This window comes from Herpailurus yagouaroundi, unplaced genomic scaffold, assembly GCF_014898765.1.
Source record: "Herpailurus yagouaroundi ecotype Mexico unplaced genomic scaffold, PumYag 67793, whole genome shotgun sequence".
In the NCBI taxonomy this organism is placed as follows: domain Eukaryota; kingdom Metazoa; phylum Chordata; class Mammalia; order Carnivora; family Felidae; genus Herpailurus; species Herpailurus yagouaroundi.
Window position 1 is genome coordinate 24,438,790 of NW_024420586.1, and position 22,117 is coordinate 24,460,906.

The window sequence follows — 22,117 nt, forward strand, 5'->3', positions numbered from 1 at the left end:
AACTTAGGGCCAGGAATGAGTGTCTTGGGAACAAACCTCCACCTTGAACGGGCCCATGCTCTATGATAATTCAGAGAGTTATGTCCAGGAAAAGAAACAGAAGAGCCAGGTGGGGGGCCCAGGTTGCCAAGGCGACAGAAGATAGGGCAGAGCAGAAAGTCAAGTGGCAAATGCTGCTAGGCAACAGGCTGGAGGCGGGACTTGAGGGGTGCTTTAAAGGTTTCACACGGAGACTGGATCTCTGGGCCTCCTGATAACTTGGTGCTTTAGAAACAGGGCACTTGAGCAAACAGCAGGGGTTGAGGTGGGGAAAGAAGGGCCATGTGACTCAAAGGCATTCAGGCTCTTTAATGTCTGGGGAGGCAGGGAAGAAGTCAATGGTGAGGTGTCTCCGGGAAATTCTGCAGGCCTTGCAGCTCTCTAAGCCCCTGAAAAAAGAGGACAGAAGAGATTGAACAGAGACTGGGTCCAGGCCCCATCCCAGGCTTGCTCTGACCTCCCCTCCCTCAGAGCCAGCCTGGCTCCAGCTTGGCTCCAGCTTAGAGAGAAAGATGGTCTTTCTCGTCCCTGGCTCTCTCCCTTCCTCAGGTCACCACCCTGAACACATTCGGAGACAGAGTCTGGGAGTGGGGTGATCTGCTCTCACCTCTAGCAACATGTGGATATGGGCCTTGATATTCATGGAGTCCTTGGTGAGGCTGTCGCTGAGCCTGGAGAAAAGAAACAAGAAAGGGCGAAGTGGGCCCCACTTAGGCTCATGAGGATGCTGCTTCCTCATCACTTCAAGAACTACCTGTGTCCTGGATGACTTCCATGTGACAGGTGGAACCTACTGCCTCACCTGCTCCTATGCGGAGATGCCCTGCCACCACCTGGACTGCACTGATTCAGAGACATTTATTGAATCCCCTACTCTATGCCAGGCACTTTTAGAGACTGGGGAGAGAACAACAAACGCAACAAACACAAATCTCAGCCTTATGGAGCTCGAGTTCTCATTAAGAGGGACAAATGGTGGAATGACATACAGAGTGTGTCAGATGGCTATAAGTAAAATGAAAAAGTCAAATGATAAGAGATGATAAGGAGTGCGGGAGTGGGGCTACAATTCTAATTAGAGTACTTACAAATGACTGTACTGAGAAACATTTGACTAAAGACTTAAAGAAGTGGACCACGTGGATCTATGGAAGATGAATGTTCTGGACACAAGGGCCAGCACATGCAAAGGTGTGAGTGTACCTGGCATGTCTGAAGCACAGCAATGAGGCCAGTGTGGCTGGAGAAGAATAAGCGAAGGGGGACTGTAGGAGGGGAAGTCAGAGAGGTAAGCCGGGGAGGCAAGCGTGTAAAACCCACCAGGCCATGGTAAGGACTCTGACTTTTACTCTAAGTGAGGTGGGAGCCAAGGGAGGCTTGTGACCAGAGAAGGAATGTGAACCGACTAGGGTTTAAGAGGATCCACCTGGCCGCTTTGTGGAGGACTGGGGATAAGGAAAGCTAGTGTGGGAGCAGGAAGTCCAGTGAGAAGGCTACTGTAATAGTCCAGGTGAGAGATGGAAACTCAGACCGCAGTGGCAGCAGCTGAGGTGATGAGAAGTGACTGGATTTGGAACATACTTGGAAAGTAGGGTCAACAGGATTTAGCAAAGTTTGGATGTCAGGTGTAAGAGGACTCAAAGAAGATGCCAAAGCCTAAGCCTGGAAGCTTAACTGGGCCTAACTGGGAAGCTGGAGTTGTCTGAAACCACTCTGGCTCTTGACTGCGGAGTTACATAAACCAGTCAATTCCTTAGATCTTAATGTTTATTTTTGACAGAGAGACAGACAGACAGAGCATGAGCAGGGGAGGGGCAGAGAGAGAGGGAGACACAGAATCCAAAGCAGGCTCCAGGCTCCGAGCTGTCAGCACAGAGCCCGCCGCAGGGCTTGAACTCACAGCGAGATCATGACCTGAGCCGAAGTCTGACGCTCAACTGACTGAGCCACCCAGGTGCCCCTCAATTCCTTATATCTTAGAAGCCAACTGGGATCAGTCTCACTCAAAAGAATCCTAACTGATACCAAAGGTCAAGGAAGGCCCTTTTGAAGAATGAAGAATGAGTAAGAGTTAAACAGTAAGAGGGTCTTTTCCCCCCAAAAGGCCAAGAGGCAGGAAAGAGCTTTTGGAAGAGCTGTTCAGGAAGTCAGAGTGGTAGGAATTAAGTGGATGGTGGACAGAAAGTCCAAGATAAGGTCCAAGAGGTAGGCAGGGGCTAGATCACGCAGGGTCTTGATACTGTGATAAGGAGAAATATGGATTTTATTGTGCTGAGCTATCACAGAAGTCAATTTTAGGCAAATTAAATACAGTAAGAAAAGTATAACAACATAGAATGTTGAATTGGAAAAAAAACAGTATTGTAAATCCATTTGTATATCAGTGTCTCCCAAATTTATATTTTCAGTCCAGACCCCTCTCCTGAACTCCAGCCTTGGGGGTTTTAACCACATCTTCAAAAACTTCCAATGTTAAACAAGCACCCCATGCTTAACAGGTCCTAGACTGAACTCCTGATCTTCCCCATCCAAATCTTCCCCTTCTCTATCTTCTCCCTCTCAGATAATGGCAACTGCATCCTTCCAGTTATTCAGCCCAAAACTCTTATACCCCACATCCTGTCAGGCATTCTATTTAAAATTACAATCGCTCCATCCTAGGCAATGTGTCTTTTCCTTTCACTATTAAAGTATAATTGGTACAGAACAGAGTTTCAGGGGTACAACAATGAGTCAATATTTATACACATTGTGAAATGATCACCACAATAATACTAGTTACCACCTGTTACCATACAAAGTTACAAAAAAAAGTTTTCCCAGTGTTTCTTCTCTCCATTCCATGCTTTTCTCTGTAGCATAGTCAACCTGTGTGGCATACTGTATCATTTACTTATTTTTTATTATCTGGCTCCCCTGACTAGATAAGCTGTGTAAGGGCAGAGAACAGATCGGTCTGCTTTGTGCCCTGCTGTATCCCTAGGAACCAAACAGTGCACGGCACATAGTAGTCACCCAATGTACGCTGAATAAATAATTAACTACTCTGTTCAAAGGAACCTGAAGTCCTCAGAAGATGGTTGAGTCTATGTTTAAAGACAAGAAATAGGGGTGCTTGGGTAGTTCAGTCGGTTCAGTGTCTGACTCTTGATTTCTGCTCAGGTCATGATCCAAGGGTCGCAGGATCAGACCCTGCGTTGGGCTTTGTGCTCAGTGTGGAGCCTGCTTAAGATTCTCCCTCTCTCTCTCTCTCCCTCTGACCTTCTCCCTGACTCCTGGCACTATTTAAAAAAAAAACACACAAAAAAAGGCAAGAAATAAATGAAGCCTGGTATTGTCAGAGAGCAAGAATGCTTTCAAGAATATCTGGGGTAGGGGCCCCTGGGTGACTCAGTCAGTTAAGCATCCAGCTCTCGATTTTGGCTCAGGTCATGATCTCATGGTTTTGTGAGTTTGAGCCCTATGTTGGTCTTTGTGCTGACAGCCTGTTTGGGATTCTCCCTCTTTCTGTTCTTCCCCTGCTCATGCTCTCTGTCTCTGTCTCTCTAAATAAATAAATAAATAAATAAATTTAAAAAAATAAAAAAAACTAAAATAAACTCACAAAAAACATATTAAAAAAAATATCTGGGGTGGTACTCAAAGAACAGAGCAGTGAACCTGATCAGATTCTAAGGGCAATTTGAACATCAATGAAAATAACAAAATTAGTTAATGGTACAAGCTTAGTCTATGAAAGGCTATGAGTTGCAACATTTTTTAAAAAGGAAAAAAATACAAAGTCTACCATATGCTAGTTGTAACACAAATGGAAGATGTTTATTTTTTTGCTACTGATTTAAATATGTAAGGCAGTGTTAATGGTCAGATATTCTGTCTCTCCTTTTTAATTTTAAAATTTTTTATTTTTTTTATTTTTTTTTCAACGTTTATTTATTTTGGGGACGGAGAGAGACAGAGCATGAACGGGGGAGGGGCAGAGAGAGAGGGAGACACAGAATCCAAAACAGGCTCCAGGCTCTGAGCTGTCAGGACAGAGCCCGACGCGGGGCTTGAACTCACTGACCGTGAGATCATGACCTGAGCCGAAGTCGGACGCTCAACCAACTGAGCCACCCAGGCGCCCCAAAAGATTTTATTTTTAAGCAATCTCTATACCCAACGTGGGGCTCAAACCCACAACCCTGAGATCAAGAGTTGCATGCCCCACTAACTGAGCCAGCCAGGCACCCCTATTCTCTGTCTCTTCTATAGTTACACGTCTCTTTATGGTGTGGATGTGTATTCTTTTCTGTGTAATCAAGAAGAATATACACAAAGATAATATGATCCTCCCGCTCCCCCCAAAATAATACTAAGAATAGGAAGGACTGACAGGCCATTTGGTTACATAAAAAAACAGAGGGGGAGTGGAGAGGGGAAGTTAGTTCAAAGTGAGTTGCAAGTAAAAAAGTCTTTTCAAAATGAGAGTGAACTACCCCACAAATTTTCATCTCCTAGAAAGATTAAACTTCTAGAAGCCTTACTAATTACAATAAACTAATAAATGATTCAATCACATTTCTCATCACAATAACCAACTAGGCACTGACAATATATTTATTAAAAATTTTTAAAAAATGTTTATTTATTTTTGAGAGAGAAAAAGAGAGGGAGAAGAGCAGGGGATGGGCGGTAAGGGGGCGGGGGGAGTCCCAAGCAGGCTCTGCGCTGACAGTGGAGGGCTTGGTCCCACAAACCATGGGATCATGACCTGAGCCAAAATCAAGAGCTGGACTCAACCAAATGAGTCACCCAGGTGCCCCAGGTACATTTTGGGGGAAAGACAGCAAGTCTCAAAAAAATTAAAATCTACCTGAAGGCTCAGGAATCCTGTGACATACAAAGGAAAGCTTTGTTATAAATAAAACAAATGGATGTGGTCTAAATGACCAGTAGTTCAGAACTGTGTTGGCCCATGAAAGCAGCCCCTTGACCCCTCCACCAATTGGTCTGATCACTAAGATTAAGAAATCTCAGCAGGTCTGAGGCTCTTTTGGGTCTACTAACACCGAAACCCTGGAAAGGTTTGAAAAGAGAAGAATCACTAAAACCACAAGAGAGGCAATGCTGGAAGAAATGAATGTAGGAATAAATATAACCCAGAAGGAATTTTAGATGAGTGGTATTCACTCTTGTGAGATGATATTAATCTAAATGCATTGCTCAGTGTCCCCTCTCTTGGCAATTTTGCTACATGGCAGTCACAGTGGTCCTCTTGCCAGGAAGGCTCTTCCCCAGATAGCCCCTGGGAGGCCTTCCTTAGCTACATTTCAAACCTCTCATCCACACTCCCAATTTCCCTTCCCTGTACAAAGCCTTAAACTCAATTGGAGCCCATACTTTCTCCCCACATTACCTCCCTGCTGCCATCACCAGAAATCTGCTTCAATCCCCACTTCAATCTGTTTCCAACGTACCCTTTTTAAAAAAAAAAAAAAAGTTTGTTTATTTTTGAGAGAGAGAAAGAGTGCGAGCTGGGGAAGGTCAGAGAAAGAGGGAGACACAGAATTTGAAGCAGGCTCCAGGCTCTGAGCTGTCGGCACAGAGCCCAACGCAGGGCTCGAACTCACCGCAAGATCAGGACCTGAGCTGAAGTCGGACACTCAACCGACTGAGCCACCCAGGCACCCCTCCAACATTCGACAAACACAGAATGCCTACTTTATGCCATGTACTATTCTGGTCACTTGGGGGTATGGACAAAATATCTCCCTTTGTTAAGCTTACATCCTAATGGGCAAAGGCAATGAATTTTAGAAAGAAGTAAAATTACACAGTAAACATTGAGAGGTCATAAGTAGAACAAGGGAGGGGAATGAGGAGAGCCAGGGGTCGTGATTTGACAGTTAGGCTACGGAAGTCCTCATTGAGGAGGTGACATTGGAGAAAGACTTAACCTGAGTTAGGGGAAAGGAAGCCAGGCGTGTACCTGGGGAAAGAGTGTTACAGGCAGAGAGCACAGTCCCTGCAGTCAGGTGGGCTCGTTCTGAGGGTGTTTAAAGAAGCCTGGGAAGGTCAGTGTGGTGAGAGCACAGTGGATGAGCAGACAACTTAGGAGGAGGTGAAGTCAGAGACAGTTTGTTTTACTGTTACTGATTTATAGGCCAAAACCTCCTGGATCTGGTCAAAATTGGGCCTTCAAGGAACCCTTCTGTCTGCCTCCCCGCCACCAAGTATGGAGCCTGGCATACAGCAGAGAGCCAACAAATGTTTGTGTGGATGGACAACACAAAGACCATTTATTGAGTGCTTACTATGTACTATACTTGGGGCTCAGCTTTGTATCTCCACTGTCCTCAGCCCTAGCCTTGAGGAGGAGGGGAGATGGGCCCTGAAGTATCATCCCAGGCAGCCATGGGGAAAGGGAGAAGGGTGTTGCAAATGGTGGTATTTTAGACACTATCCTCATAGAATGGACTTACTCTGTGAGGAGGTTGCTCTTACGATCAATGAACTTGAGGGCTTCTGCCAGGGTCAACTCCAGGAAAAAACCATATCCAAGGGCCACATAGATTCGTGAAGTGTCTGGGCTGAGGAAACAATGGTTAGAGGAAGAGCGGGATGTCCTTATCACTGCATACTATAGAGTTTATTAGAGATGGTTTTTTTTTTTTAATCCCCTCCTCCCCCTTCCCCAAATTGAAGCTCTGGGAGGGCAGGGATTTTGTCCTATTTGATTTACCGTCACATCCCCAGCACTTAGCACAGTGTCTGGTAAATAGCAAATAGTCAAAAAAATATCTGTTGAATGAAGAGGGGAGCTGAACCCTGTGGGCTCATAGGGGCAGGTAGACACTCACACAACTGTGTCAACGAAGAAGTTACAGCCCAAATCCACCTGCATATATAACTCCGAGGGCTTAGCTTCCTGTGGGGCCAGGGAAAAAGAGGTAGGGGTCAGTGGTCAACTTTTAGGTCAGATGACAGGTTTTGGTCTGGGGTCTCTCCTCCCATCCCCCTCCCTTGTCCACATACACCAAAATGGTACCAAACCTTGGTGTCTTTACCTGAAGTCGCTCAATGACATTTCTCAGTTGAAGGTATTTGGCCAGCTGCTCATATACCTTGTCACGATGGTCCAGGACTTTTCTGATGGGACAAGAGGAGAATGGTGACCAACAGGAAGCCCTGGCCCTCTCAGAATACCTCACAGTATGACCCTCTGAGACCCTCATGTCACCATGCCCTAAAGAAGCATTTTAGTGCAGAAGTGAAGGTTTGGATTGTGAGTCAGACTGCTTGGGTTTGAATCTAGGCTCTCTTTTTTGACTAGTCGTGTGACTTTGGCAAGTAAGTAACCTCTTTAAGGACCCAATTTACCTACCTATAAAATAGGGATGACAATTATTACCTCAGAGTCATAAAGAGAATTACATGAGCGTTTACTATAAAGCACTTATAGGGGTGCCTGGGTGGCTCAGTGGGTTAAGCACCTCTTGATTTGGGCTCAGGTCATGATCTCACAGTCGTGAGACTGAGCCCCAAGTCGGCTGCCCACTGAGCGTGGAGCCTGTTGGGGATACTCTGCCCCTCTGCTGCTTGCACACTCTCTCTCAAAAATAACATAAAAAGAGCACTTAAAATAGTGCCTGCCAAATAGTAAGCTCTATGTATGTATTAGTTAATATTTATTAGTATTATTATTAAAAATTTTTTTAATGTTTAGTTTTGAGAGGGGGAGAGAGAGAGAACACGAGCAGGGGAGGGGCACAGAGAGAGAGAGAGAGAGAGAGAGAGAGAGAGAGAGAGAGAGAGAACTGTAGGTGGGATCCAGGCTCTGCGTTGTCAGCATAGAACCTTAGGTGGGCCTCGAACTCACAAACTGTGAGATCATGACCTGAGCTGAAGTCAGATGCTCAAGGACCGAGCCACCAAGGCGCCCCTATTTCTTAGTATTGTTTTCACACTGCCAATGCCTCTTTCCAATCAGAATGTCCCATTCTCTAGAAAATTCCTCCATCTCTTTTAGGATGTTCAAGGTCCTATTTCTGAATACTCTATTTCCTACTCAGACTAGTAAGGATAGTAATAATTTTTCATGCTCATTGAGCCTGTAGTATCCATAGTAAATTCTTTACAAGGAATGAACACAATAAAAACTCAAAACAGCCCCCTGAGGAAGGTCCCATCAACTTTCCCATATCACAGATAAGAAAACTGAGGCACAAAAAGGCGAGACGGGGTACACCGTCTTCACAGGATGGAGAAACGGCCAAGCGAAGGATTCGAACCCAAGAACTACCGGTTTGGAGCCCAACTCGGCCCGAGATGGGAGGCTGCACATGCGCGGACACACCCTCTGCTAAGACCGCCACATCCCAGTCCAGTCGCACCCCGGATGTCGTCGCCCCTCCTTCCCCGCTCGATGGGCGCACGGGGCCGACCTCCGAACGTCTTCCCCACCAATCAGAAGGCTAGGCCCTGACTTCAAACGCCCCGCCTCCCCACGTGGAACGTTCCAAACGCCCGGCCCTCCACACTGTCACTCACCGCAGGTCCCGCTGCAGCACGTCGCAGATGAAGGCCTCATAGCGCAGCACTTTCTCCCCTGTGGATTCCAGCGCCCGCCGTTTAGGGGGCGTCGCCATGATGGGCTCCTGAGGAATGTGAGGGGGGGGCAGACCACGTTGATCACTCAGTTTGGCCTCAAGCACGGTACATCTGCACCCCCCTCAACAGCCAAAGTGGGCTCGTCCGACTCCTGCCAGGGGTTCTGCCTTCTGCCCCTCCCAACTCTGGGACCTTGCCACCCAGGGACACCCAAACACGGCCCTCACCTTAGAGCCGCCGGCAATAAGAACGGTTGCTATAAACCGCGGCTTCCGGGTGGCGCGGGTGAATGACGTACGCTAAGGGCGAGGGCCAACCAAATAGCCAGGTGGGGAGGGGCCGCTCTGAAGGGATGAAAACCACCGAAGCAGAGGCGAGAAGGGCGGGGCTTTAGGGAATCCGGAGAGAGTACTAGACAGCAGCGTGTGGGAACAGGGATGCGCGCGGAGCCTGTGGGGACCGCGCGTGGCTCGCGGGGGCGGGCCTTAATGGGATTTGGCGGGTTCTGGGTGAGGCGGGGCGTGCAGGTGGAGGTAGAGAGAGAGAGTAAAGCGTTTGGTATTTAAAAGTCAGAGCTTCGGAAGCAGCCAGACAAGAATTGATTTTGGTTCTGGTTTGTAAAAAGGAGAGGGTACATCCCTGTGATCTATCGCCGTGGATTTGGATTCTTCACACGGGAGATTTGGGTTTGGCTCCCGGTAATGGGGATGGATGTGAGCATTAAAAAAATTTTTAATGGAGACAGAGGTCCTAAAATTCATCTTTGGTAACTCCGGCTTTGCAGCTCGCAATTCCATAACCAGGATCCGAGCAGATACTGACAGCACACTATGTCTATTACTTCATTTAGTAGAGGCGTCAAGTGGCGGGTCGCTGAAGTCCTCTGCTCGAGATCAGCTACTCTGTAGTTAGAAATAGTTCCAATGTCTTTATTTAAATGTGTAAACTTTTTATTCATTCGTATGCGCTGAAGCTAATGCATTTATTTTTCTATGTTCGATTTTCAAATAATAGCATCAAACCCAGCAAGTTCAGGCTGAGCCTGAAGGAGAACCCACATGCCAGATCCCTCAAATGCTACTCCCGCCTATAGGGCCTAGAGCACTCACCCCTACCAGGGAAGACTTCTCAGATACTTTGTGGGTTTCATGTGTAAAAGCAAGTTTTTCTTTCAAATGCTCAAAACCTAAGCAAGTTTTCTTTGTTCTTAGAACATGATTGTAAAAGAAATGTGATTTTAAAAAAAATACGAAATTTTAGGGGCGCCTGGGTGGCGCAGTCGGTTGAGCGTCCGACTTCAGCCAGGTCACGATCTCGCGGTCCGTGAGTTCGAGCCCCGCGTCAGGCTCTGGGCTGATGGCTCAGAGCCTGGACCCTGTTTCCGATTCTGTGTCTCCCTCTCTCTCTGCCCCTCCCCCGTTCATGCTCTGTCTCTCTCTGTCCCAAAAATAAATAAATGTTGAAAAAAAATTAAAAAAAAATACGAAATTTTATAGAATGTCAATTACTCAATACATGTAAAAGATAAATGAGCAGGACATTAAACAGAGTGCACTTAGTTATGGATACCCTACCCGCCCCCCCCCATCTCCCTGGACATAAATGAACTCATCCGCTGATTGGCAGATGAGCTACATTTGCTGATATCCTGGCCCGCTACCCTAAAAGGGTTAGCTTTCTGCCACACCAGCAAAGACTCTCAGGACTCACGGTTCACACTCTGGGCTGGGAATCCATCCTGGGGAACAAGGTAAGCAGACACTGACACAGCTGGGCCAGTATGGCCTTGGTCCCCTCCAGAGGTGTCCACCCTGAGCATCGCAGCATTTATAGAAGGTGGTCATTGGCTAGTCTGCAGAAGCTGCTTGAAATAGGCAAGAGGATGTTCGCATTTAAGACATGACTCTGCAGTGGAGTCAACATTCTCCCAGGCAGGTGCTCCACCAAGCACATCATGCACTTCTTTCAGCTTTGGATACTTTGTTTTGTTACCTTGCAGGTGATGTTGTGCAGGTAGGGGCAGGTGTTGCAGGCTAAGTGGCAGGAGCACTGTCCCTCCTCCACGATCAGCCCATTCCTCTAGTCCGGGGCGGAAGAGCCAAGGGAACGTGCTAAAAAAAAATTGTTTTTTCTAAATCTTGTTACATATAGTTAAAGTTGCATTTGGTGTGATTGAAACAGACTCCAGGTAGTTAGACAACTATTACTGAGTTAATCTACAATATATTCCTGTGGGGTAAAAAAGGGTGTTATACTTATCATCTTTATTTAACACAAAAGAACACAGAGTTCTGATGAGCTGGAGATGGGTCTCTGCAAATCTATTAAGTTACATTTCACAGAAACGTTTTTTTACTTTTTAAAAACATGTTTCCAACTTTATTTTTACATTTCAAACCTACAGAAAAGCTGGCAGTGAACACCCATATAGCCTGCATTTAGACTCGCCAAATGTTAATATTTGACCGTATTTGCTTTCTCTGTTTCCAGACTCAGCAATAATTATTGACACGACTACATAGAATTCCACGTTTTAGACGACCTCAGATTAAAAAAAAAATTCTAACATTTATTTATTTTTGATAGAGAGCGAGCGAGCGAGCACGGGCGTGAGCGGGGGAGGGGCAGAGAGAGAGGGAGACACAGAATCCAAAGCAAGTTCCAGGCTCTGAGCTGTCAGCACAGAGCCCAACAGGATGGCCTCAGATTTTGGAGCCACTCCTATGTTATTGGATGTTTGGATGTGTCCAGTTTTTTCTGTGGTTAACACCCAGGATGGGATAACAGTCTTTGCTTTCCTATTTTTGTATAATACTATGATTATTTCCTCATGATAAATCTCTCAAAGTAAAAGTACTGATCTAAAGGATGTCACTGCATTGTAAACCAAGTATTGACAATTGTACACATATTTCCAGTAACACACTTCCTCATCTAAGCTCTACATCATTGGTTTGCTGACCTTTGATATTTTTCTACAGCCTGCAGTCTAAGAACACTGGTTTCACTTTTTTTTAAATGCTGGAAGAAAGTAAAAAGAATATTTTGTGACATGTGAAAATTCTATAAAATTCAAGTTTCAGTGTCCAATAATATAGTTTTTTTTTCCCAATAATAAAGTTTTATTGGAACACAGCTATACTCATGTCTGTGGATGCTTTCATGCTTCTAGTGGTAGAGTAGTTGCCAAAGAGACCATGTGGCCTGAAAACCCTAAAGGATTTACTATCTGGCCTTTTATTTTTTTTTTAATGTTTATTTATTTATTTTGAGAGAGGGAGAGAGAGCCAGAGAGAGAGAGGAAGAGAAAGAATCCCAAGCAGGCTCTGCGCTGTTAGCGTATATAGTCTGACGTGAGGCTCGGTCTCATGAACGGTGAGATCATGACCTGAGCCGAAATGAGGAGCTGGACGCTTAACCGACTGAGCCACCCAGGCGCCCCACTATCTGGCCTTTTATAGGAAAAGTTTGCCAACCTCCATCATGTCAGCTCTATACAACCATGTTAATCACCAATACGTACGTTGGAGCTCTAAGTATGTGGGCCTACCAAGCTTCAACTGGTGACCTCTCACCTGGCTTACGGACACGGGTGTTTTCAGGCTGGTGCTTCTGGGAGGTATGAGGCCGACACTGTCTGTCATCTCCATTTGTATTTTCTCTCCCTCCCAGCCAACCTCCTGCCCACAAGCCTCCCCCGGCTCTGACTTAGAGATCTCTGTCTTGCCCTTACCTAAGAAGAGCAAGAAATGACTGAGGCCCAGATGAATTCGAGCTAAACTCTTGATTCACTGCCTCCTTTATGTTCCACTGGGTATTTGGAACCCGTTAAGAATACATCTCGTAAAATTGAAAAATAAAGGTAGGCTCACCAAAAGTATAAGGCAAGTAGAAAATTAACGTCAGGGGAAATTGGGATGTAGGTGTGAAATTCTCTTCCGTGCTTAGCTGTGAATTTGTCCCTAAGCTTCCTACAGCAATAGCCAAAAGGGAAATGAGGTTAGTTATGTGACGGGTATTGCCCACGAGGAAAAAGCATACCAGTTCATCAGCAGAAGGATATATTTCATGCCATTCACCAGGAAACAATAAAATTAGAACTCTCCCTCACTTCCTACACTAAAATAAATTCCAGGTGGATTAAAGATGTAAATGTAAAAATGGAACCATCAGTGTGCTAGAAGGAAAAAAATGGGAGAACATGTTTTATTATTATCTTAGAGTGAAGTCCCTTCTAGTCATGACATAAAATTCGGAAGTCATGAGAGAATATATTGACACACTGGATTCATAAATTTTTTTGTTGCTTAGAAATATTTTATTTTACATAGACTTATCAGACCATAGCCTAATGTTAAGTGCATCATTATTCTATGCAATTTTAAAAATACATATCAATATACTGTATACCTAAAGTGATTAATTTAACCAGTTCCCTGTGTAGACGTTTAAAGTATTTAGTTTTCCTGTATCAGAAACCATAAACATGCTTTTGGCTAATCTCTACGTACGAATCTAATTTTTTTATTAATTTTTTAATGTTTATTTAATTTCAAGAGAAAGAGACAGAGCAGGAGTGGGGGAGGGGCAGAGAGAGAGGGAGACACAGAATCCAAATCAGGCTCTAGGCTCTGAGCTGTCAGCACAGAGCCCGATCTGGGGCTCGAACCCACGAACCACGAGATCATGACGTGAGCCAAAGTTGGCTGCTTAACCATCTGAGCCACCCAGGGGCCTCTGTGAGTCTAACTTTTAAAAAGTTTTTTATTATGGAATCTTTCAAACATATACAAAAGGGTAAGGAAAAGTGTAATAAATCCCCATGAATCCATCATTTAGCTTCAAGAATTATCAACATACAGCAATCTCATCTCTCACTTATTGAAGCAGATCTCAGATATGATACCGTTTTATCCTTAGATGAAGTGTGTACTTCTAAAAGATAAGCACTCTTTATAAAAACTGTGGTTGTCTCATGTTTAAACCATATGTGTGTTGTAGAAAAAATTGGGAATAGTAGATAGCTGTGTTAGTTTTCCATTGCTGTGTAACAATTTACCCATCGTGTTCATAAAATTAATGTATGCAGGGTTAACCTTAAAAACCCTGAGGCCAAATGGCAGATTGCAAAAAAAAAACAACAACAACAACAAAAAAACCATTTGCAACAGATGCAGTCAATGGCTGGTTAATTAATACGTAAAGTACTACAAATCTATACAAAAGCCCAACAATTTAGAAGAAACAAGACAGACACAATTCACAGATATGCAAATCACTTTTGAATACATGAAAATGTGTTCATGCTCGATCATAATAGAGAAATGCAAAATAAAACATGTGAAATGCTGTTTTTCATCTACAGGGTGGAAAAGACCAGAAGGGTTTGTAATATACTGTTGGTGTCACAGCTTAAGTTCTTCAGGAAGCAGATACTGACGTGGGGGTTAGAAGTCCAGGTCTATAGGGCGTCCGTGAAAGAAAAAGGGGCAAAGCAGGATTGAGCCGAGGGACGTTCAGACCATGATGCCAACCTGACAAACATGGAGTTCAACGTGGATCTCCACATGGAGCTCCAGAGCAAAGATTGTCCGTTAGGGGAGTCCCACCTAGTCCTTTGAATCTCCTCATTGCTCGGTCATTGCCTAGAGACAGCCCTGACGATAGCTGGACCCTGGTGTGAGAGGTGAGGTGAAGCCCAGTGGAGCTAACTGGAGACTGAGTCTCAAGTAACCCCGCTTCTCACAGCTGGGCCCTGAGCCCTTCCCTGAAGAGGAATCTGAGAAGCTCCTCTCCACGTTGGCTGCGGTTGACAGGTATGCGGGGAGGCTAGTACTGTTACATACTTGGGGAGTAAATACAGAAGTACTTTTTAAAAATTTTACCTTTCTTGGGGCCCCTGGGTGGCTCGGTCAGTTAGGCAGCCGACTTCGGCTCAGGTCATGATCTCACAGTCTGTGGGTTCGAGCCCTGCATCGGGCTCTGTGCTGGCAGCTCCGAGCCTGGAGCCTGCTTCTGATTCTGTGTCTCCCTCTCTCTCTCTGCCCCTCCCCTGCTTGCTCTCTTGTCTCTTTCTCAAATAATAAACATTAAAAAAATTTTTTTTAATTTTACTTGTCTTTATTGTGGTGAAACACATGTACTATAAAATTTACCATTTTAGCCATTTGTAAGTTTACTTCAGCGGCATTAAGTACGTTCACATTTTTGTGCACCCATCACCACCATCTGTCCCCAGAACTTTTTCATCTAGAATATCTTTTACCAGTTTAAAGTATACTTACTTTTTGATCTATGAATTCTGCTTCTGGGAATTCATCTTACAGGTATATTAACACCATTATGTATCAAAGTATTACCGGAGCACGCGTGGCAGCGTTGTGTGTATAGCAAAATACTGGAAACAAGCCAAGTGTCCATGAATAGTGGATGGGTCTAATTAATTAAGGTACATCTATACAAAAGAACATGAACAATTTGCCAGAAAGTTGTGATCCGGTGCCTGGATGTACCTAACAACATGACCTCAAAATAACACATTTTTAAAAATAAAATTCTAAAACGTCTTTTACTAGTTCTTGTCAGCCAGGTCACCTAGCAAAAACTTCTCTCTGTCTTTGTTTCTCTAGGAGCATATTTTTGTTTCATTAAAATTTTTTTTCTTGTTTAAAAATAATTACAGCTTCACCAGGATTTGGAAAGATAGCACAGGGAATTCCTGTATACACTTTGCCCGGTTTCCTATAGTGGTTAAATCGTATATAACTATAGTACAGTGTCAAACAAAGGAAGCTATCTGACGTCAGTCCAATGTGTGTGTGTAGCTCTGTGCTCTTTTATTATGGGTGCACATTCGATGAACCTCTACTACAATGCAGAAATATCCTCTCACTGTAATGATCTGCCTCATGCTACCCTTTTGTAGTCACCCCTACCCCTCTTCCCGCTATCCCTAACTCCTCACAGCCACTACTCTGTTTTCCATGTCATAATTTTCTATACTTTATAATTCCTATACGTTTGTCATTTTGAGCATGTTTTATAACTAGAATTATACAGTATGTGTCCTTTTGAGATGCACTCTTTTTTTTTTTTTTCTCATTCAGCACAACACTCTGGAGATCCATCTAAGTTGCAGGTATTAATAGTTTCTTCCTTTTATTGCTGAGTAGTATTCCATGGTGTGGATGTATCACAGTGTGTTTTTAAAAAAATTTTTTTTTCAAACGTTTATTTATTTTTGGGACAGAGAGAGACAGAGCATGAACGGGGGAGGGGCAGAGAGAGAGGGAGACACAGAATCGGAAACAGGCTCCAGGCTCTGAGCCATCAGCCCAGAGCCCGACGTGGGGCTCGAACTCACGGACCGCGAGATCGTGACCTGGCTGAGGTCGGACGCTTAACCGACTGCGCCACCCAGGCGCCCCTGTATCACAGTGTGTTTAACCATTCGCATAGTCCTCACTTGGACATTTAGGGTGTTTCAAATTTTTGGCTAGTACAAACAAGGCTGCTATGAACGATTGTGTACAGGTTTTGTGTGGACTTAAGTTTCCGTGTCTGTAGGATTAATGTCCAGGAGCTCAACTGTTGGGCTGCAGGAGAAGTGTAGGTTGAATTTCTTTAAGAAAATGTCAAACTATTTCCTAGAGTGTCTGTACCATTTTACATTCCCATCAGCAATGCATGAGAGATCCAATATCTCCTCACCCTCACTAGCATTTGGCATTGTCACTATTTTTTTAATCTGTTCTAATAGATGTGTAGTGATATCTCATTGTGGTCTTAGTTTTTATTTCCCTAATGGCTAATGATATAGAACAAATTTTTATGGGTGCATTTTACCTATGTATATCATCTCCAAAAAATTATTTTGGGGGCGCCTGGGTGGCTCAGTCGGTTAAGTGTCAGGACTTCGGCTCAGGTCATGATCGCGCAGTTTGTGGGTTCGAGCCCCGCGTTGGGCTCTGCGCTGACAGCTCAGAGCCTGGAGCCTGCTTCGGATTCCGTGTCTTCTCTCTCTCTGCCCCTCCCCCGTTCATGCTCTGTCTCTCTCTGTCTCAAAAATAAATAAAAGTTTAAAAAAATAAATTTTTTTAATTTTTAGAGAGGGAGTGTGTGTGGGGGGGGAGGGGCAGGGAGGGAGGGAGAGAGAGAGAGAGAGAGAGAGAGAGAGAATCCCAAGCAGGCTCTGCACTGAGTGGGGCTCGATCCCACTACCATGGGATCATGACCTGAGCCAAAATCAAGAGTTGGATACTTAACCAACTGAGCCACCCAGGCAACCCTGTATGTCATCTTTAAATTTTTTTTAATGTTTATTTATTTTTGAGAGAGAGAGACAGAGCATGAGCAGGGGAGGAGCAGAGAGAGAGAGGGAGACACAGAATCCGAAGCAGGCTCCAGGCTCTGAGCTGTCAGCACAGAGCCCGACGCAGGGCTCGAACTCACAAATCGTGAGATCATGACCTGAGCTGAAGCCGGATGCTTAACCGACTGAACCACCCAGGCACCCCCTGTATGTCATCTTTAATGAAATGTCTCTTCATGCCCTTTGCTTATTTATACATTATATCAATGGAATAATACAGTATGTAACCTTTTGGGATGGATTTTTTCACTCAGAAGTCCCTAGAGGTTCATCCAAGTTGTTGTATCAGTAGTTCAATCCTCTTTATTGCTGAGTAGTGTTCCATGGTGTGAATGACCACAGTTTAACTATTCACCTGTTGTAGAACATTTGGGTTGGTTACTATAAACATCAGGGGACAGCTTTTTATGTGGACATAAATTTTCATGTCTCTGGAATAAACACCCAAGAGTAAAATTGCTGGATCCATGTTTAATTTTATAAGAAACTGCCAAACTGTTTTCCAGAGTGGCTGTATCATTTTACAGTCCCACCAGCAATGTATAAGCGACCCAGTTTCTCTGCATCCTCCCTAGCATCTGGTGTTGTCACTATTTTTTAAAATTTAATCATTCAGCTAGGTGTGTGCTGATATCTCATCATGGCCTTAGTTTGCATTTCTCTGATAGCCAGTAATATGGAACATATTGTCACATGCTTGTTTGTTATCTGTATATCCTTTTTGGTGAAACGTCTTTTTACGTCCTTTGCTCATCCTTTTCTTTTTTTTTTTTTTTAATTTTTTTTTCAACGTTTATTTATTTTGGGGACAGAGAGAGACAGAGCATGAATGGGGGAGGGGCAGAGAGAGAGGGAGACACAGAATCAGAAACAGGCTCCAGGCTCTGAGCCATCAGCCCAGAGCCCGACGCGGGGCTCGAACTCACGGACCGTGAGATCATGACCTGGCTGAAGTCGGACGCTTAACCGACTGCGCCACCCAGGCGCCCCTGCTCATCCTTTTCTAATTGGATTGGTTTTTTCCCCCTTTCTTAAAAACCTTTACTTTGAGACATCAGGGAAAAATCTGACAGGTACACATGGAAAAGTAAGACATGATCACAGTTAAAAGTGAAGACAATCTAACCAGAAAGGTTTAATGACTGTCAGCTAATGTTGAAGCTAAAGTTCTGAGTGTGACATGCTTTGGGACTGAGAGGAATGGTAATTAGTATTCCTCTCCTTCCTCTTCACCCTCTCCTTCAGTAGAATCCACACCGACCTCCTCATAATCCTTTTCAAGGGCAGCCATGTCCTCACGGGCCTCAGAAAACTCTCCTTCCTCTATGCGCTTACCCACATACCAGTGAACAAAGGCATGCTTGGCATACATCAGGTCAAACTTGTAGTCCAGGTGAGCGCAGGCCTCAGTGATGGCTATGGTGTTGCTTAGCATGCACACAGCTCGCTGTACTTTGTCCAGGTCTCCACCAGGTACCACAGTGAGAGGCTGGTAATCAATGCCAACTTTGAAGCCAATGGGACACCAGTCTACAAACTGGATGCTGCACTTGGTCTTGATAGTGGCAATGGCAGCACTGACATCTTTGGGAACCATGTCGCCATGGTGCAACAGGCAGCAAGCCATATATTTACCATGGGGAGCGTCATATTTCACTACCTGATTGGCTGGCCCAAAGCATGCAGGTGTTCATGGTAGACTTCTCAGCAGAGATGACAGGGGCATATGTGGCCAGAGGGAAGTGGATGTGGGGATAGGGCACCCGGTTGGTTTGGAATTCTGTTAGATGAACATTCAGGCCTCCATCAAATCTAAGGGAAGCAGTGATGGAAGACATAATCTGGCTAGTAAGGCAGTTAAGCTTAGTGTAGGTTGCACGTTCAATACTGAGGTTTCTAAAACAGATGTCATAGATGGCCTCATTGTCTACCATAAAGGCACAATCAGAGGGCTCCAGGGTGGTATGGGTAGTGAGGATGGAGTCGTAGGGCTCAATCACAGGAGTGGAAACCTGGGGGGCTGGGTAAGTGGAGAACTCCAGCTTGGATTTCTTGCCATAATCGATGGAGAGATATTCCATGAGCAGGGATGTGAACCCGGAACCAGTTTCCCCTCCAAAGCTGTGGAAGAACCAAGAAGCCTGAAGACCTGTGCACTGGTAGGCCAATTTCCAAATTTGGTCCAAGACAAGGTCAATGATCATTTACCTTGATCACTGATCCTTGCCAGTGGTGTAGTACCCTCAAGCATAGTTATTGGCGGCATCTCCCTTGCCTGTGGTGAGCTGCTCAGGGTGGAAGAGCTGGCGGTAGATGCCAGTGAGAACTTCATCAATGATTGTGGGTTCCAGGTCTACAAACACTGCCCTGGGCACATGCTTGCCAGCACCTGTCTCACTGAAGAAGGTGTTGAAGGAGTCATCTCCCCCAGGGGTCTTGTCACTTCACATCTGGCCATCGGACTGGATGCAGTGTTCCAGGCAATAGAGCTTCCAGCAGGCATTGCCTTTCTGGACACCAGCCTGGTGAACGTGGATGGAAGTGCACTCACACATAGTGGCTATGGGTTAGCAGGCGCAGGAGACAGGAGTAGACACTGGGTCCCAGATACTGTCCTTGACAGGCTAAGAGTCAAGGTAAGTAATGCACTGGTTTTTTTTTTTTTTTTCAATATTTATTTATTTTTGGGACAGAGAGAGACAGAGCATGAATGGGGGAGGGGCAGAGAGAGAGGGAGACACAGAATCAGAAACAGGCTCCAGGCTCTGAGCCATCAGCCCAGAGCCTGACGCGGGGCTCGAACTCACGGACCGCGAGATCGTGACCTGGCTGAAGTCGGACGCTTAACCGACTGCGCCACCCAGGCGCCCCATGTTTGTTTGTTTTTTAACTGTTGAGTTTTGAGAGTTCTCTGTATACGCTAGATACAGGTCTTCTGTCATATATTTGGTTTGCAAGGATTTTCTCCTAGTCTTTTTGTTCCTTTTTAAAAGGATATTTTTTCTTTAATTTAATTTTGATGGCTGAGCAGAGAGAGGGGGACAGAGGATCTGAAGCCAGCTCTACACTGACACCAAGGAGCCTGATGCGGGGCTCAAACTCACGAACCAGGAGATCATCACCTGAGCCGAAGTCTGACGGTTAACTGACTGAGCCACCCAGATGCCCCTCTTTTTGTTCTTTTAAACAAAGCAACAGGTTTTAATTTTGAAGTCCAATTTATTGATTGCTTTTTCTTTTTTGGATCATGGTTTTAGTGTCATGTCTTCACAAGACAAAACTCCCATGATTTTTTCCCATGTTTTCCTCTAAAAGTTTTGCATATTTATGTTTAAATTTACAATGTATTTTAATATTCTTTTTTTTAAGTTTATTTATTTTGAGAGAGACAGAGCGGGAGAAGGACAGAGAGAGAGGGAGACATAGAACTCAAAGTGGGTTCCAGGCTCTGTGCACAGAGCCCGATGTGGGTCTCGAATTCACAAAACTGTGACATCATGACCTGAGCTGAAGTTGGACACTCAACCGACTGAGCCACCCAGATGCCCCATGTGACTTCACGTGTTCTGTCTTCCTTTCTGATGTTTTGCAATGTATATTATAAATTGTAGACAGTATTTCAATTTGTGGTCTTAAAAATGAATTGTAATTTCTTTCATTTTTGTATTTTGTCATCTGTAATGGTTATACACAAATACTTCTTTAAGTTATTTTTATTTCTGTTTTTGTTAGTTATGTTTGAAACTAAGCGCTACAAAAAAAAATTAGCAATCCATCCAAAACTTGCTTTTAAAAAATGTCTGCCAATATACTCCTTTGAAAATTTGACTTTGTTAAGTGATTTTTAAAAATCAGTTTTTGTGAGAACATAAAAATAGCAACCATTTGATTTTATAAAGTAAAATATTTCAGATTACCGCCAAACAACGTTTGAAAGCAAATTTGTTTATGGATAATACAAAAGGGTTATTTAGAATCATGGACATATAGGGCAGTGACCACCGGGTATAATACATAGTAGAAAGATATGCTTACTGAACTATTAATTAGTCTGCTGAATTCATGCTAATCAAACTGAATTATCAATATATCTTTATAACTGGGTTATAATAGATAATGGGCATAATTTAGTTAAGTACTATATAGAATGTTAATAATGAAGCTAAATATTTAATGTATGGATTTATATATTCTGAACAATTCTCTATGGCCCTTTCTCTGTAAAAGGATGAGAGAGTATACATTTTAGGCTTTGAGAACTATCAAAACATATAGAATGACTGAATGGATGAAAAAAGCAAGACCCATCTATGTGCAGCCCACAAGAGACTCATTTCAGACTGAAAGACATCTGCAGATTGAACGTGAGGGGACGGAGAAATATCTATCATGTAAATGGATGTTAAAAGAAAGCTGGGGTTGCAATACTTATCTCAGACAAAATAGACTTTAAAACAAAGACTTTACAAGAGACAAAGAAGGACACTATATAATAATAAAGGGGACAATCCAACAAGAAGATAGAACACTTGTAAAGATTTATGCATCCAACATGGGAGGACCCAAATACATAAAACAGTTAATAACAAACATAAAAGAACTAACTTATAGTAATACAAAAATAATAGGAGACTTTAACACCCCACTTACGTCAATGGACAGATACTCCAAACAGAAAATGAAAAAGGAAACAGTGGCTTTGAATGACGCACTGGACCAGATGGATCTAATAGATATATTCAGAACATTCCATCCTAAAACAGCAGAAGACACATTGTTTTCAAGTGCACTTGGAACATTCTCCAGAATAGATAACATGTGAGGCCACAAAACAAGTCTCAACAAACTAAAAAAAATCAAAGTCATAATGGAGAAACATGTGGAAAAGACTTAGAAGCAATAGTCAGTGCAGTGGCATTGAGAATTCCTAGTGTCCAGAGGGGAGCCTATATATATATCATTGCCCACTAAAAGCAATCAGGGATCCTTTGCAAAATGAGTGATTTTAGGACTGTAGAAAGAAGTGTGTGAGATGATATCAGACCATCTTGTTATTCCAGCCAGCCAGCAAGTTTTCAAAAGCTACTATAGTCATGTCAAAAGAACTCAGAAACC

The 22,117-nt window shown here is 44.0% G+C and overlaps 1 protein-coding gene and 1 pseudogene across 2 annotated transcripts; both read right to left on the bottom strand.

Moving 5' to 3' along the window:
- Positions 1-327: 327 nt before the first annotated feature.
- Positions 328-8,986, bottom strand: UXT (ubiquitously expressed prefoldin like chaperone). Of its 2 annotated transcripts, XM_040468794.1 has the most exons (7): positions 8,859-8,985; positions 8,572-8,678; positions 7,089-7,170; positions 6,882-6,949; positions 6,504-6,611; positions 647-710; positions 329-428 (listed from the first exon to the last, which is right to left on the bottom strand). In XM_040468794.1, exons 2-7 carry the CDS (start codon positions 8,667-8,669, stop codon positions 375-377), a joined length of 474 nt encoding a protein of 157 aa, XP_040324728.1. In that variant the 5' UTR covers positions 8,670-8,678; positions 8,859-8,985; the 3' UTR covers positions 329-374. The 2 variants fall into 2 exon arrangements, with proteins under 2 accessions (XP_040324729.1, XP_040324728.1); XM_040468795.1 differs by lacking the exon at positions 647-710 and having other exon boundaries at positions 328-428; positions 8,859-8,986.
- Positions 8,987-18,027: 9,041 nt separating this feature from the next.
- LOC121026026 (tubulin alpha chain-like) lies at positions 18,028-19,576 on the bottom strand (annotated as a pseudogene).
- Between the last annotated feature and the right edge of the window lie 2,541 nt (positions 19,577-22,117).